At 41.4% G+C, this 16,566-nt stretch overlaps 1 protein-coding gene across 1 annotated transcript; it reads right to left on the bottom strand.

Annotated features, from left to right (window-relative positions):
- Positions 1–870: 870 nt before the first annotated feature.
- LALBA (lactalbumin alpha) lies at positions 871–8,039 on the bottom strand. The gene is made up of 5 exons (XM_067698650.1): positions 7,880–8,039; positions 2,636–2,861; positions 2,153–2,311; positions 1,600–1,675; positions 871–1,119 (listed from the first exon to the last, which is right to left on the bottom strand). The coding sequence occupies exons 2-5, from the start codon at positions 2,763–2,765 to the stop codon at positions 1,059–1,061; spliced, it is 426 nt and encodes a 141-aa protein (XP_067554751.1). The 5' UTR covers positions 2,766–2,861; positions 7,880–8,039; the 3' UTR covers positions 871–1,058.
- Between the last annotated feature and the right edge of the window lie 8,527 nt (positions 8,040–16,566).

Here is a 16,566-nt window from a genome sequence, read left to right on the forward strand (position 1 = left end):
CTTTAGGAATCAAATCTCCTGGCTCTCCTTCTTTCACATTTCTCATAATCAAATTAGAATACAGTTCTGCAAAATTCCTCCTTAAAGAGAAGCCGCAAGAAGAGGTAATGGAGTGCAGGGTCCCAACAAAAAGGCCCCAGGTGTCCAGACTGAATCTTCAATTGCTGAGCTGTTCTCATCTATTGTTTTTAGAAAGAGTTCCTCTCACAGCAATTTGTGAAAGGTATTTCATTATCTCAGGGGTAAAGAAATACCTCAACCCCCCTCAAGTCACCCATTTCAGATTCTTGGAGCCCCTGCCCTTGCTGTTCTTTTCCCACCCTACATCTCTATCTGTCAAAACCCCAACTTCAAACAAGCTTAAATGTCGCTTCTGTCATGAATCTTTCCTTGAGCCCTTTCCCCACAGCCCTCCACCAAATATAAATTATCTTTCCTCTTATGAATACTCAGGGCACATTTCTAACCTCTCTCATGATACTTATGACACTCTTTCTTGTATTATAATTATGTATTAACGTTTCTCTTACCTTTCCTACGAGTCCTTGAGGCAACAGATGCTTTTAGCCAAATGTAGTACCCCTCCACAGTTTTTTAATACGCTAGGTGATCAATAAATGTTCGTTGAATGGAATTGATACAGAAAGAAATCTGTACCTTTGAGTTATTGTAAGTTCAGCCTATTTCCTCTTTAGCAGAGATGAAGGTGGCTATGACCCATGGCCATGTCCACCTACTCACCCTATTTCCTCCCTCTCCCTCCAGAAAGAAAATACAGCCAGCCACTCAAAATCAGGCCCTTTATTCAGGATAGAGGTAGAATCCACTGTTGTAATGAAAGTGCCACTGGGGGCACTGAGCAAGGGTCAAAAGTCCAGAGCACCAGTCACTCATCCCTGGAGAACAGTCCTTGCAATAGCCCAATGGTGTCACTACAGGGCTCAGGGCTCAGAGACAAATTAGCTTCAAGGGGGTACAAAGAAGCAAAACGAGGTAGCCATAGGGGAGAGGAGATCCAGGAACATAAAAAGGGCAGAAGCAGCAAAGACAGCAGGTGTTCACCACTTCTCGCAGCGCCACTGATCCAGCTTCTCAAAACAGAGTGCTTTATGGGCCAACCTGATCATGAAGAAAGAGACAAGGCAAGTTGACTGGCCGGATCTTAGTTCAAACTTCCATCTAGCTTTATCCCCAGGAGGGACGAGGTGGAAGAGTATGGGTGAAAATTACACTTTCCTAGCCAGATGCCAAGGGACACTGAGCCACCTAGTGGAGTGAGGTCCATTTTTTTTAACTCCAAGAAAATTGTAGGGCAGTGGTACAAAGGGCTTGCTTTAGAATTAAATATTCAAATCCAGGTGAAGGAGATCCTGGGTCTCAGCCCTCTATTAGGGAACACTTGTTAGGAAAATTGCTAAACAGGAGTGGAGTGAGTGAGGCTTGAAAGCTGAAAACCTGAGTCTGTTGGATGAGTTTTGTTCTGAAGACCACATTCCAGCTTAAATACCAGGAAACAGAGAGAAAGGGGGATGATGCTGGGACTAAAGGGGTGAGAAGAAGGAGGAGAAGGGTAAAGCAGAAAATAGAATGGGGACTCACCAGTAGTTAATTCCTACATTATCCAGAATCTTCTTGACACACATAATGTCATCAGTAAGGTCATCATCCAGGAACTCTGGCAGGAGTTACAGGGGGAAAAATGAGAGAGCTAAGTATTACCCAGAAAGGTAATGAGTTTCCCTCTTGCCTGGTCCTTCTTTGATCTAGAGGCTTATGCCTGTTGCCTTTCTATATGATAAATCCAGTACAATAATGCCTCCCCCTAGGTAAGGACTCCCTTCGCTTCTCTGGGGGCATCTCTAGAAGAATTATCAACTTCATCAACTGACTTACTCTGAAAATGCAGGGTATTAGACTTCAAGATCCCCAAACAGTTCAAATCATCTACGTGTGAACTTTAAGGGACTGTCTGGGGATTTGGTGATAATGAAAAATTCTGACAGCCTCTTACTCAGTACTATCAGTTGAAGTCCCACAGTTGATGTGGCGTCCAAGGCAGTGAAGTTAGAGGTGCGCTTGACGCCAAAAAAGGAGATTATCCCAGGAGTAGGCTCCAATAAAACACAGGAACATGGTAAAAGTGGTCACTCACTGTCACAGGAGATGCCACAGATGTCCCTTGAGTGAGGGATCTGGTTGTCTCTGCACCAAATTTTATTATTGATCTGGAAAAGTCCATATTCTGTGCTGTCGTTGTTATTTACTATGGTTTGTGTGTCACAACCACTAGTATGAAATACGGTACAGACCCCTGAAAGAAAGATGAAAAAGAGATATCACAGGGATGTCCGCATATAGCATAAATGTGGACAGACAGAAAAAGGCTCTCCAGCCAATCTCCAAATATGGCCGACCACAGAGTATCTTGATAAGATTAAGAGTTCCAAAAACCAATCAGACAATAGGAGAAAGGAGAGACAGGTGAATAAATGTAATAAAAGAGTAAACAGATGAGCAGATAAGAGGATTATTAGATAACTGAGTTAAAAGTAGAGAAAAAAAGAGGCGGAAGAGAAGGGTGGGGAAGACAGAAGAAGATGAAGCGTGGAACAAAGCAAGATAGCAGGGAACTCACATTCAGGCAAAGTGACGCCTCCATAGCCATCCAGGTCTTTCAGCCTCTGGAACAACTCACATTTTGTTAATTGTTCGGCCTGGACGGCATGGAACAGGATGCCCACCAAGAGCAGAGAGACAAAGGACATCGTTTTGGCTGCTCCCAGGATTCTGAAATGGGGTCACCACACAACTTCACCTCCTTTTATTTGTGGAGAAAGCCTCAGGGGTCCCGGCATCAAGCCCTACATCCAGGAAGAGGATGAAGAGAGACTGGTCATGCCAACAAAGAAACATTTAGCCTGCCAGCTGCCTTCGTAATTTCACCCCATTATTCCCTTCCTTCCCAGAATCTCTAGACCATACTAGGTATTGTTACCTGTCCAGAGAGAGTTACAAGCATGATCCTGTTTCCCATTTGGCTTTGTTTATACCTTTATTTCTTGTAGTGTTGGTTCTAGGAAGCAGGATGTCCCCAACCTACTTCAGCAACAAACCAGGCCTCAGGGGTAATACGAGTGAAGCAATTCGAAAACACAAAAAGGGTCCATGGCCAACTCCCGCTTCTCCTTAGAGAAATACAGAATTTGGGAAAGGAGTGTATATCATCACTCGTCATGGTTCCAAGATCAGAGCTGCCACTTGCCCAGTCGACCCAGGCATGAAACAAAGGAAGAATTCCTTGATATGCCAGTTCATGGCTGAGGGCTCAGGAATAGAGATAGAATACGGCAACATAGACTGAGAATCAGATATAACGTGGACCCAGAGACTTCCTATGTCACGAAAATGGAGAACTTGAAAAGTGTGTGTGACAGTATCTATCTACCCTATGAGCTATTATCAGCCTCCCCACACCCAACCACCACTACCACTAAATTGTAAACCTAAAAGTAATAACTTGTAACAGACTTGTTCATAAACACATAAACTTGTAGACAGCTTCAGAGTTGGCCACAGAAGGTTAAGAAAAGAGTGACCCAAGCCAGTGGGAAGACTGGACTTCCAGCACTTGAAGGTTGGAGTAGTATATATCTAGAGCCTATAAGACAAGATTCTGGATCTGAGCTTTCGGATCAGTGTCCTTGAGCAGTAGAGTTTAGGATACTAGTTCTGATGATTCCTTCGACTTGCTGGCATCAAGCTTCACGTCACGGTGCCAATAGCTGTTAGCTTCCTTCATGCAGGGGGTCATTCTCTCTACCTCAATGTCTAAACCTGATTTCTTTTTTTTTTTTAACATCTTTATTCGAGTATAACTGCTTTACAATGTTGTGTTAGTTTCTGCTGTATAACAAATGGAAACAGCTATAGGTATACATATATCCCCATATCCCCTCCCTCTTGCGTCTCCCTCCCACCCTCCTTAATCCACCTTCTAGGTGGTCACAAAGCACCAGCTGATCTCCCTGTGCGATACATTGCTTCCCACTAGCTACCTATTCTACATTTGGTAGTGTATATATGTCAATGCTACTCTCTCACTTCGTCCCAGCTTATCCTTCCCCCTCCCTGTGTCCTCAGTCCATTCTCTATGTATGTGTCTTTATTCCTGTCCCTCCCCTAGGCTCATCAGAACCGCTTTTTTGGTTTTTGTTTTTAGATTCCATATATATGTGTTAACACACAGTATTTGTTTTTTTTTCTTTCTGACTTACTTCACTCTGTATGACAGACTCTAGGTCCATCCACCTCACTACAAATAACTCAGTTTCGTTTCTTTTTATGGCTGAGTAATATTCCATTGTATATATGTGCCACATCTTCTTTATCCATTCATCCGATGATGGACACTTAGGTTGTTTCCATGTCCCAGCTATTGTAAATAGTGTTGCAGTGAACATTGTGGTACATGACTCTTTTTGAATTATGGTTTTCTCAGGGTATATGCCCAGTAGCAGGATTGCTGGGTCATATGGTAGTTCTATTTTTAGTTTTTTAGGAACCTCTATACTGTTCTCCATAGTGGCTGTATCAATTTACATTCCCACCAACAGGGCAAGAGGGTTCCCTTTTCTCCACACCCCCTCCAGCATTTATTGTTTGTAGATTTTTTAATGATGGCCATTCTGACTGGTGTGAAGTAATACCTCACTGCACTTTGCATTTGCATTTCTCTAGTGATTAGTGATGTTGAGCATCCTTTCATGTGCTTGTTGGCCATCTGTATGTCTTCTTTGGAGAAATGTCTGTTTAGGTCTTCTGCCCATTTGTGGATTGGGTTGTTTGTTTTTTTGATATTGAGCTACATGAGCTTCTTGTAAATTTTGGAGATTAATCCCTTATCACTTGCTTCATTTGCAAATATTTTCTCCCATTCTAAGGGTTGTCTTTTGGGTATTATTGGGTTTTTTTACTATATGATTTTTTTATTGAAATATAGTTGACTTACAATATTATATTAGTTTCAGGTGTACAACACAGTTAATTCAATATTTTTATAGGTTATACTTCACACAAAGTTATCATAAAATATTGACTATGTAACAATTGGCCAATTTTAAGCCTCCTTTTCTAAAGTTCCTGTTCATATCTTTTGCCCATTTTTTTTTTTACGTTGTCTTCTAATTAAGTTGGAAGATCTTTTGGTATATACTAGATCCAAGTTCTTCTTCAGATATATTTATTGTAAATATTTTCACTCAATCTATGGCTTGCCTTTTTATTTTCTTAATAGAGTAATTTGAATAAAAGTTTTTTTATTTTGATCAAATCCAATTTATCACTTTTCTTTTTTATTTAATGCCTTTTATAGCCCAACTTAGAAATTTTTGCCTACATACTCCAAGTCACCAAGATTTTCTCCTATGTTTTTCTCCAGAAGTGTTATCATTTTATATTTTTCAGTTAGATCTATAACACCTTTGAGTTAATTTTTGTGTATGGTTTGAGATAGGAGTCAGGGTTTGGTTTTGTTTTGTTGTTTTTTTCCCCAATACGGACAGCTGTTCTATAAGTTTTTTTATATATACCCAGTTGTTCTAGAACATTTGCTGAAATGACAAACTCTCTTCTCCCCAATGAATTACCTTGGCATCTTTATCAACAATCAATTGAAAATGTATGTGTCCATCTATTTCTATACCTCTTACTTTGCCTCCTATAGTGGAAGCATGGAGTCCTAACCACTGGACGGCCAGGGAATTCCCTCCTCCTCTGAATAACACGGATGAATTTTTGAATATTAAACAAATTGTGCATTCCTGAAATAAACCACACTTGCTCATGGCACATAAGCATATTTGTATGTTGCTGGAATTATTTTGCTAAAATTCTATTGAGGATTTTTGTGTCTATGTTCATAAGGTACATTGATCTGTGATTTTCTTCTATAATGTCTCTGTTAGGTTTTGATATTAGGATTATTCTGGTCTCACAAAAAAAGTTATAAAGTGTTCCCTCCTCCTCTAGTTTCTGAGAGAGTATCTGAAGGGCCAGTATTATTTATTATTTCTTACTTAAAGTTTTATAGAATTCACCAGTGAACTAATCTGCATCTGGAGTTTTCATAGTGGGAAGGTTTTCAATTGTGAATTTAATTATTTTGTAGATATACAGCTATTCCAATTTTTATTAATTCTTGTGCCAGTTTTGGTCACTGGTATCTTTCAAATAATTTTTCCATTTCATTTAAATTGTCAAATTTATTGGCATAAGTTTGTTCATAATACTACCTTTTTATTCCATTAATATTTTAAGGATCTGCAGTGATTCCTCTTCTTTCATATTAATAATTTGTGCTTAATCTGTTTTTAATCAATCTAGCTGAATATTTATCAACTTTATTGATATGTCAAAGATCTAATTTTTTGCTTTGTTGATTTTTCTCTATTATTGGTTCCTTTTGTATTTCATTGATTTCCACTATTTCATTTTGTATTCCAGTATTTCCTTTGTTCTATTTCTTTAAGTTTACCTTGCTCTTCTTTATCTAGCTTCTCGAGGTGTAAGCTTAGATTAAAATTTTACAAGTTTCTTTTCCTATATAACCATTTAAAGATATAAAGTTCCTTCTAAGCACTGCTTTCACTGCATCATTTTGATATATTCTAATTTCCCTTGTGATGTCTTCCTTTACACTTCAGTTATTTAACAATATGTTGCTGTAGTTAATAATACTGTACTGAATACTTGAAAGTTGCTAAGAGAGTAGATATTAAAAGTTCTCATGACACACAAAACAATTTTTTGTAACTATGTGTGGTGATGAATATTAACTAGACTTACCATGGCGATCATTTTGCAATATATACAAATATCAAATTATTATGGTGTACACCTGAAACTAATATAATGCTACATGTCAATTATATCTCAATTTTTTAAGTATATTGCTTAAATTCTAAATATTTAGAGATGTTCCTAGATATTTTAATGCTATTGATTTTTCTTTTTATATTCAAGACCCCTTTATTCTCTAGTTCTGCCCACATGGAGACACCCTCCTTGAAAAGGGGTTGAATCCTTCCGTTCACTTTAACACCTTGTGCTGAAAACACGTGTTCCGAGGTTTCAACTATGAAACCTTGTGCTGAAAACACGTGTTCTGAGGTTTCAACTATGAGATCCACATTCATAAAGCACTAATTCTTAAATCTCATCTAGATTTCTCCCCTTGGATGGCGGGAGATAACCCAAACACAGCAAAGAACAGCTCAGGACTGTGGGCTTTGCTCGCCCGGAAGACCTTGCAGCGCCCCTGGCCAGCTGGCTGGAGCCAGGATTAGGGCCCTGAGATGAGGGGCACCTGCTGGCTGCCGCCACCGCCCCCACCCCCAACTCCTCTCCTCTTCACTAGGCTGGCTGTCACCTTTAGTTTCCCTGGAGTTTGGGGATTCCAGACGGTCTCTGCTCACACTTCTGTATCACGCCTGCTGCCTCAGCACTGCTGATCCACAGCAAGGGGGAAAAGCACACAGAACTGCTTTTCAACACACCAACGTTCCACACAAAAGTTATTTTATAAGCCTGCAGGTTCTTTTTCAACAGAGGACATTCCCAAGGCCATGACTTCCCCCGGCTCCCCACTGCCCTTGCCAGCAGACTGGACTTGCGTGGTTGCAGTGCTGAGTCGGGCACCCCCCCGACCCCCCACCCCACCCCGCCACCGACTCCACTCCAGCACACTCCCCTGGAGAACTGAGGACGGTGCCCTGGCCTCATCAGCAGGATCTGTCCTGAAGCCAGTCCTAGAGTGACAAGAGCCACACCTGCAGGTCTATTCCACTGACCAGCCGCACAGGACTGAGCTGGGCCCACTGACCTTGGTCTGGGTTGTGTTGGCTGGTCATTCTTGCCTAGGTTCACAGGCCAACAGCCGTCGTCCTTCCTCTCCTGCTCATCACTGCACCAGCGGCTCACTCCTACCTGCTGCCGTCACACGCCTGGCAACCTCGTGTTCCGGGGCCAGCCAAGAACTGAGACCCCAGGGCTTCCCTGGTGGCGCAGTGGTTGAGAGTCCGCCTGCCGATGCAGGGGACGCGGGTTCGTGCCCCGGTCCGGGAGGATCCCACATGCCGCAGAGCGGCTGGGCCCGTGAGCCATGGCCGCTGAACCTGCGCGTCCGGAGCCTGTGCCCCGCAACGGGAGAGGCCACAGCAGTGAGAGGCCCGCGTACCGCAAAAAAAAAAAAAAAAGAACTGAGACCCCAGCAGGCCCCTAGTTCCCAGCAGGCAAACACCCCATTAAACTACTGCTGCCTAGCCGTTTCTCGAGGCTTCAGAGCCGGGAAAGTGCGGAGAGCATAGCAAGCCGCAGCGCTCCCAGCCCCAGACCCACAATGCTCCGCGGAGGCACCGGAACCTCGTCGCACCACCCCCCACACACAAGCGACCTCTGCGCCCGCCTGTCCCGCGGACCCGGGCGCACCTCCGACCACCGCGACCCAGGACGGAGGCGCGGGGCGCGGGGCTCGGCCAGCAGCGGGCGCTGGGGCGGGCGGGGACCCGGACTCCGGCCCCAAGGCCGCGCGGACCCGCCAGGGCCACCTCTTTCCCCGCCGCCTGGAAGAGCAATGCTATTGATTTTTAACTTACTCTCCTGTGGTCAGAGAAAATGACCCTTTTATATTGTATATCTACTAACATAGATTTATAATGACTTTTTATGCTTTTGTTCTTTAAATTCTATACCAGATTTGAAAATGATTTACACACCTACATTACCATACTATAGGATTCTGTATTTGTCTATATATTTACCTTTACCAGAGAGTTTTATGCTTTGGTATGGCTTTGTGTTGCCGTTTATCATCCTTTTGCTTCAACTTGAAGGGCCTTCTTCCGTATTTCTTGTAGGGCCGGTCTAGTGGTTATCAGCTCCTTCAGTTTCTGTTTAGCTGGGAGAGTCTTGATTTCTCTGTTTTTGAAGGACAGTTTTGCTGGATACAGTATTCTGGTTGGCAGGTTTTTTCTTTTAGCACTTTGACTATATCATCCCACTCCCTCTATCTTGTGAGGTTTCTACTGAGAAATAGGATGATGATATAGTAGGAGCTCCCTTTTATGTGACAAGTCATTTTTCTCTAACTGCTTTCAAGATTCTCCCTTTGTGACTTTTGGCAGTTCGGTTATGATATGTCTTAATGTAGGTCTCTTAAGACTGATCCTACTTGGAGTTTTTTGAGCTTCTTGAAATTGTATGTCCAATTCTCTCCACAGATTTAGGAAGTTTTCAGCACTTATTTCTTCAGATAGGCTCTCTGCCCCTTTCTCTCTTTTTCCTCCTTCTGTGACTCCCATAATGCATATGTTGCTCTGCATGATGGTGTCCCATAAGTCCCTCAGGCTATCTTCATGTCTCTTCTTTCTGTTTTCTTTTAGCTCCTCTGCCTCGGTAATTTCGAAACTCCTAAATTTGCTGATTCTTTCTTCTGCCTGGTAAAGTCTGCTGTTGAGTCCTTCTAGTACATTTTCCAATCCAGTTATTGTATTTTTCAGTTCCAGAATTTCTGTTCGGTTCTTCTTTATAATTTTATCTCTGTGTTGGTATTCTCATTTTATTCATGCATCATTTTCCTGATTTCATTTAGTCGTCCATCTGTGTTCTCTTTTAATTCATGAACATCTTATGATAGTTGTTTTGAATTCTTTGTCTGGTCATTCACATATTGCCATTTCTTTAGGGTTGGTTTCTGGAGGTTTAATCTGTTCCTTTGAATAGGCTATGTTTTTCTGTTTCTTTGTGTGTTGTATTATTTTCTGTTGGGACTTAAGCATTTGAAAACTCAGCTACCTCTCTCAGTCTTTGTGGTCTGGTTTCCACAGGGAGGACCTTCTCCAATCAGCCCAGCTAGAGAGTGTGGAGTCCTCTCAAGCCTTTTCTGGGTATGCATGCTCTTTGGGTTTGCACATGTCATCTCCTAATTAAGAGGCTTACCAGTTTCTACTTAAGATCTCCTCCTTGTGTCTGTCTGCAATACTTCAGCCTCTCTGGTACTGTAGAAAGTTGCAGTATTGGAGTTCCACCTAGTGTCTATCTGTACAGACTCTGGTGCTAGGCCAAGCCACCTTGATTGCCTCTGTTCTCTATGACCTGACATCCCATTCCTCTCAGTGCTTAGACTCGGGTAAGACAGAAACCAGTCCCTTGGCAGGAAGAAGTCAGGAGTTGGAGCTTTCCCTTAATCATGCCAAGCCACGCTGAGGAGAAATGCTCTGGTGAATGAATGCAAGAATTTTCCTGCTGGGCTTCATGCTTGCCTGGGGTGAAGAAATTTCTCCCTCTGTCTCTCTTTTTTAAACACAAAATAGCTTTTACCACTTTCAGGCCAAAAATAGAAATATTTATTTTCTGTTCACCCCTGTTTACGGTCTGCTGGCCTCAAAAGATTAGACGTAACAGTTAGTACCCATTTTCAGGAATGCACCTAATTGGCATAAGCTTTCAAATCTGAGGTGTTCACTTTCAGAAAACCACAAATGACTTATTCTTACGAATATCCACAGTTCTTCCTCTGATATAAGAAATGAGGACTTGGGACTTCCCTGGTGGCACAGTGGTTAAGAATCAGCCTGCCAATGCAGGGAACACGGGTTCGATCCCTGGTCCGGGAAGATCCCACATGCCGCAGAGCGGCTGTGCCCGTGAGCCATGGCCGCTGAGCCTGCGCGTCCGGAGCCTGTGCTCCGCAACGGGAGAGGCCACAACAGTGAGAGGCCCGCGTACCGCAAAAAAAAAAAAAAAAAATGCTAGGTGAAATATTAGGATTAAAATTTTATGTATGATGATAATTACAACTATATAAAGAATGCATATTAAAAAAACTGGAAGGAAAAAAATTTTTGGTGATGGAGTTATTTTAATGTATATGTGCTGTTCACATGTTTTTATTGCCATGATCCAAAATTAGTCTTGAAAGACAGTTGGCCTGGCTATCTAACTACCTTCATGAAGGATGACATAGGATGATCAGTAATTCCAAAAGCCAAACTTTATTTTTATTAAATATCCTCCAACATCTTACTGGATCAAACTAACAGTCTTTAAAAACAAAAAACAAAAAAAAAATTAACAGTCTTATTGAGAAAATTAGTTCATGTAGTTGCAACAAGTTTATCCTGAAGAGCTCACCAGGAAGTTTTACTGTCATAGTGAGGTATTGTTAAGAGTGTTTTATTGAGACTTTGTTAATGACTGAGGCCATTGTTTGATAACATCGACTTTATTTATTTTTTCCAGGATGAAATTTTGACAATAGGAGGCAAGTTAGGGTACATTTCATGTATGTCTGTAGATCTGTGTGTCTGTTCCACCATACTTTGGAGGTAGCAAGCGTCTGAAGATAGTTTTTATGGACCAACTTAATCATATTTCCAGGCCAACCCATCACAGTTTTCTTCTTTTCCTTAATATCTTCTATTTACCCTTCTCTATTACCCAAAGGCAATACTGTGGAATGTCAGCTTTGAATTTGGGCTTCACCAGTCACTGATTGTATGATCCTGGACAACGTACTCAATCTCTCTATGCTATACTCACCTGATATATGTAAATTGTAGATAATGATAATAACTACCTCCCTCAATTCTTGTGAGGCTTCAATGAGATAATTTTGTAAAACTCTTATCAGAGTGCCTCACACATAAGAGATATTCACTAACTGATCTCTTTTAGTATCGTTATTTTGTTTTCTGGTCTTAACACGTCCTCCTCTTTATATTCTCTCCATTCATTCTTGATGCTTGTATCAGTTAGTTGATATGAGGGACACAGGAAGCTAGTCCTGTGAAGATGAATTTTTTCCCAGGCAGGATTTCTGCATTCAGGAAAGCCAGCTCTGGACGAAAGAGGTTTCTGATGAGGGTAACATGTATCCATCATCAAGACGCAGGTAACTGAAAGTAGTTCAGATAACTCCGCTAACCAAATTTTGTTTTGTTCATTGCCTTATACCTAGAGTCTAGAACAGTGTCTGACAGGTTATAAATACTTGGTAAGTACAATATTTCTTGAATTAATTAATGTATGGCACGGTTTTATACAAAAACTAATCTAATACCTAGGAAACAGCATGTAGACCCTTCATTTCCACTTTCAACTCACAGATAACACTTCAGGGGAAAAAAAAGCTGAAATTAAACTTTTAAACACAAGTTGGATACTTTTATTGCTATTATCATAAATTCTACATTAATAAACACTGGACTTCCTTTCTACCTGGAAAAGTCTCTTATTCTGTTTCTCAACTGGCATCTCTCTCAGGCTCTTTACAGCAACCCAAGACTGAGGCAGCCCTATTTACTCTCAGCTACTCTCTCAAAAACAATATTATAGTTACTTCCTTGCAAGTCACCTTTTCCTCATCCAAGTCTTTCCACTCTGCCTTTCAGCTGTCAAAGTAAGACACTTGTGCAGTCTCCTCCAGGAGGAGCCATTCTAGTCTGTTACTAGGAAAAATCCAACCTCTGCTGTGGCCCTGTGCTGTCTTCCTTCTGGCCTAGGTCCCCTCTCTGCTTTCATATGGAAGGAACTCAGTGCTATATTCCTGCAGCAAGGTTTCTTCTTTGTATCTGTCATTTAACTGCATTTTACTATCTACCTGGACTCTCTTTAAGAGGACTGACCTGGTTTATGTAAATCTGTGATGTTAAAAACTATCAAACTAAACAGAAAAAATTATCTACAGAATTATATCGCTGTCAGCTCGATGCTTTGTGACCACCTAGAGGGGTGGGATAGGGAGGGTGGGAGGGAGGCTCAAGAGGGAGGGGAGATAGGGATATATGTATACGTATAGCTGATTCACTTTGTTGTACAGCAGAAACTAACACAACACTGTAAAGCATTTATACTCCAATAAAGATATATTTTTTAAAAAAGAATTATATGGCTGTTTTCTCCTGCCTCCTCCCTGTTTAGAGATTAAAGCAGGACCCAGGTCTTGACCCATGCCAGAGTAGGAAGACTGCTAATCTAGCCCTTAGAGGTCATACTCTAGATAATCCGTCCCAATGATGCAAGAACAAATGATAGCATACGTGCATTTCACATTGGGGTTCATTCTGAGTATCAGATATTTATTAAATAAGTTAATATTTGTTTTATGAATTATAAAGTATTAAATGTTGGTTTTAATCGCGGATATTCTTATGTCTTTCCAGTTTTTCCCTATCTCATAAGGAAGAGGTCATTAGATTTGAGTGAAACATATGGATGTGGTTCCTGATGAATGAACCAAAACATTTCCCTGGAACAAAAACATAGATGCAGCTGATCTCGTTGACTCCAAGATACATCTCCTCCTTAGGGAGGCTTTTCTTCAACCCCCAGAAGGGAAGGAGGCTGTCTCGCTCTAGAAAAGGCAGTAGTGTCCATAGCAGCATATATAGAATAGGGTCAACAGCTTCCATGAGTACCTTGGAGTGGGGAGAAGCCAATACCATGGAGCCTTCATAGGAGAGAAGCAGAAAGTCCACAGATCTGTAAGCTGGAAGAAGAATTTAGTCCAGGGGTAAGACAACCAGGGGAGAAGGCATTGACTCCAAGCCCAAAGCAGGTCATGTCCCCTCTCTACTGAACCTGAGTATCTAGAATTTATCTGGGCCCAGACTACCCTCTGCCTCCAGGGAGGACCACCTCTGACACAACCTTAACAAATTCGGAAGCATGCCATATTTTTTTTAATGTCTTGTGTTTGTTCCAAGTACTTCCAATGAATGGGGCCCATATTTGCCAACAAACTTCTAGAGGCTCTAGGAAGAAACTTCATTGTCCCCACTCTTACCCTCTCTTAAAGTGAGCCTTACCTTATTTTCGTACCCCAAAAATCATGCTGTAAATAACAATTGTTAGCCCCATAAGAATCCCCTCTGTGAAACCAGCACAGGTAGGTGGGTATGGGGTTTCTACCACCACCACCCCCATGGTCCTTGTTCTCCCCTCTGAGCGTCTATGGGATAATTATAATCCCTCTTCTTCATAAGAATCCCTCCAATATTGAAAACAGCTATCATCGTCTTCCATTAGTTTAGTCTTTTCCAGGTTAAACCTCTCCACACTCTTCATATGTTCCTCCTACTTTATACCTACTAAGTCCTAATTCATGATGGTCAAAAAAAAAAATCTCAAATCATTCTCACAGAAGTGGGCACCAAGTCAGGTCTTATCTTTCCTGTAATTTTTCAACTGATTGTTAAAGCTTATCTGCAGAGTTTATATGTGCCCTTGTTAAATTTCATCTTGTCTTTAGCATTCCAAAAGACACGATTATTTTGCATTATAATTCTATCACCTGTAATATTGGTTACCCCTCTTTGATTCGTATCATCTGAAGTTTCATGAGCCATGCATATTTGCTATGTCTAGATAGGTGAATGAAACAAGATCTACAAAACTTTCTCCTTTTCACTAGACTTCTTTCTCAGACTTTCAGAGGGTCATTAATGAATACTTTTGCTATATAGTAAACAAACTAAGAGTATTCTCTTTAAGCTCACAGGCATCATGTTTTCTGTTAAGCTTTACTGAAGTCAATATGCCCTTTTCCCACCCCTTTCTCCTGATCTACTAAATTATTTTTTGATCTACTAAATTATTAATACTATCAGTAAAAGACATTATGTGAAGTTTCACACTGTAATTCGCATTATATAGTTCCTAATGATATCTCCTTATGAGAATTCCAAATGTTCTGTAAAACACCTATTTAAGAATTTTAACAGGGACCAAGGTCAAATTCACTGGTTAGCAAGAACGATAGTAACTTTTTGATCATAAGCATCGATTCAGGGTCCAGATTTGAAACGTTTTGGGTCAGTTGACTGGTTTGTTGGTTTGGTTAGTTTTACTAGCTTCTTCCCTTGCTCCATCTCTCTGCTAAATCTGGAGTCCTATTCCACTCTCATTTCAAGTCTCTCCCTAGTTCTTTCAGAAGTCACTAGTACATAGAAGACAAAATATGTTCAAAAACATATGAAAGTACTCTATTTGCTCTATGTCTGTACTGCCCATGCGACCAATGTGTGTCTGCATGGTGTAAGCTCAAGTCCAGAAGAACAGGTAGGACCAGGAAAAGAACACAAAAACCCTGTGTTCTTGCTGCCATCTGCCAATGTGGAAAGTCATCTTTCTTAACTTTAAAAATGAGAAAACTGGGGGCTTCCCTGGTGGCACAGTGATTGAGAGTCCGCCTGCCGATGCAGGGGACGCGGATTCATGCCCCGGTCCGGGAAGATCCCACATGCCGCAGAGCGGCTGGGCCCGTGAGCCATGGCCGCTGAGCCTGCGCTCCGCCATGGGAGAGGCCACAACAGTGAGAGGCCCACGTACCGCAAAAAAAAATAAATAAATAAAAATAAATGAGAAAACTCTATGTTGTGTTGGGCTTTCTGGTTTCTTCAGCTTAACACATACACACACACACACACACATCTCTTTGACTTCCACCTACAATCTTAATCATGGTTCCATCTCAAGCTCTGAGTAGCAATATTCCAATATTCCCTCAGTTAGGGGAGGGACCAAAGATTCCTTCTCTCTTGGTAATCATTTAAATGTCTCTTTCTCTAGCCCAAGCATTAATTTCAGATGCTGAAAGTTTCCATGGCAATTTGCTATTGGAAATTTATTATAATTCATTTATTTATTTTTTCATATATTCCACAAGTACTTACCAAGATCTTCCTGTGTGTTGGTATTATCTTCCTGCAATAACTGAGAGAAAACAAACCACGGTAGAAATTTCTAAAGAATCTACAGTTAGGTGAGATAAGCTGAACATTTTGGCCTGTATAGGGAACATGAGGCAGGAGAATCAAGAAAAGGAAAGTATCCCCAGCTTCCGGCAAACTGATTAGAGACTGGGCAAAGTTTGAAAATGGCTTTACCAACAGTCACCAGGGCACTTGTCCAAGGAAAAAGAATGGCTTCCCAGGAGAGTGGGATCTAGGTTAATTCAGATCTTTCTATATGGCATCTCTCACGGAGTAGATGACATACATTTTTTGTCAGGATTTCCATCTCATTTTCTTGGAAAGGGAAAATAGTCTGAGATGAGTGACTGCTTCGGGAATGTGCATGACCTAGAGCAGGACCACCTCCCAAGAAGTCCTGGGCCCTCTTCCTACCCTTCCAGAAGAGTTTACCAGGGATGGTTCTCCTGTTGATGTTCAGCGAAGATTGTCAGGTAAAGAGCTGGTTGGAAGAGCCCCATACTGCTCTCTGATATGGACATTTCTATCACTCAGAAAGCATTTCAAAAAGCACTGTAGGATAGTGGTTAGCAGCTTTGGAGTCAAGCAAACTTGAGTTCAAATCATGACTCCACCATAATGACCTTGAAAAATCGACATAAACTCACTGTGTCTCAGTTTCTCTTCTATAAACAGGAGACAATAAAGCCTGTACCCAGTGCTTGCTTGATGAATAAATTAATAAGCCAAACATGGCGTGTGGTCATAATACAGTCTTGGTTAATATTACCTTCCTCTGTTCTCTTGAGGACAAATCTAG

Source organism: Pseudorca crassidens, chromosome 11, assembly GCF_039906515.1.
Source record: "Pseudorca crassidens isolate mPseCra1 chromosome 11, mPseCra1.hap1, whole genome shotgun sequence".
Lineage (NCBI taxonomy): Eukaryota > Metazoa > Chordata > Mammalia > Artiodactyla > Delphinidae > Pseudorca > Pseudorca crassidens.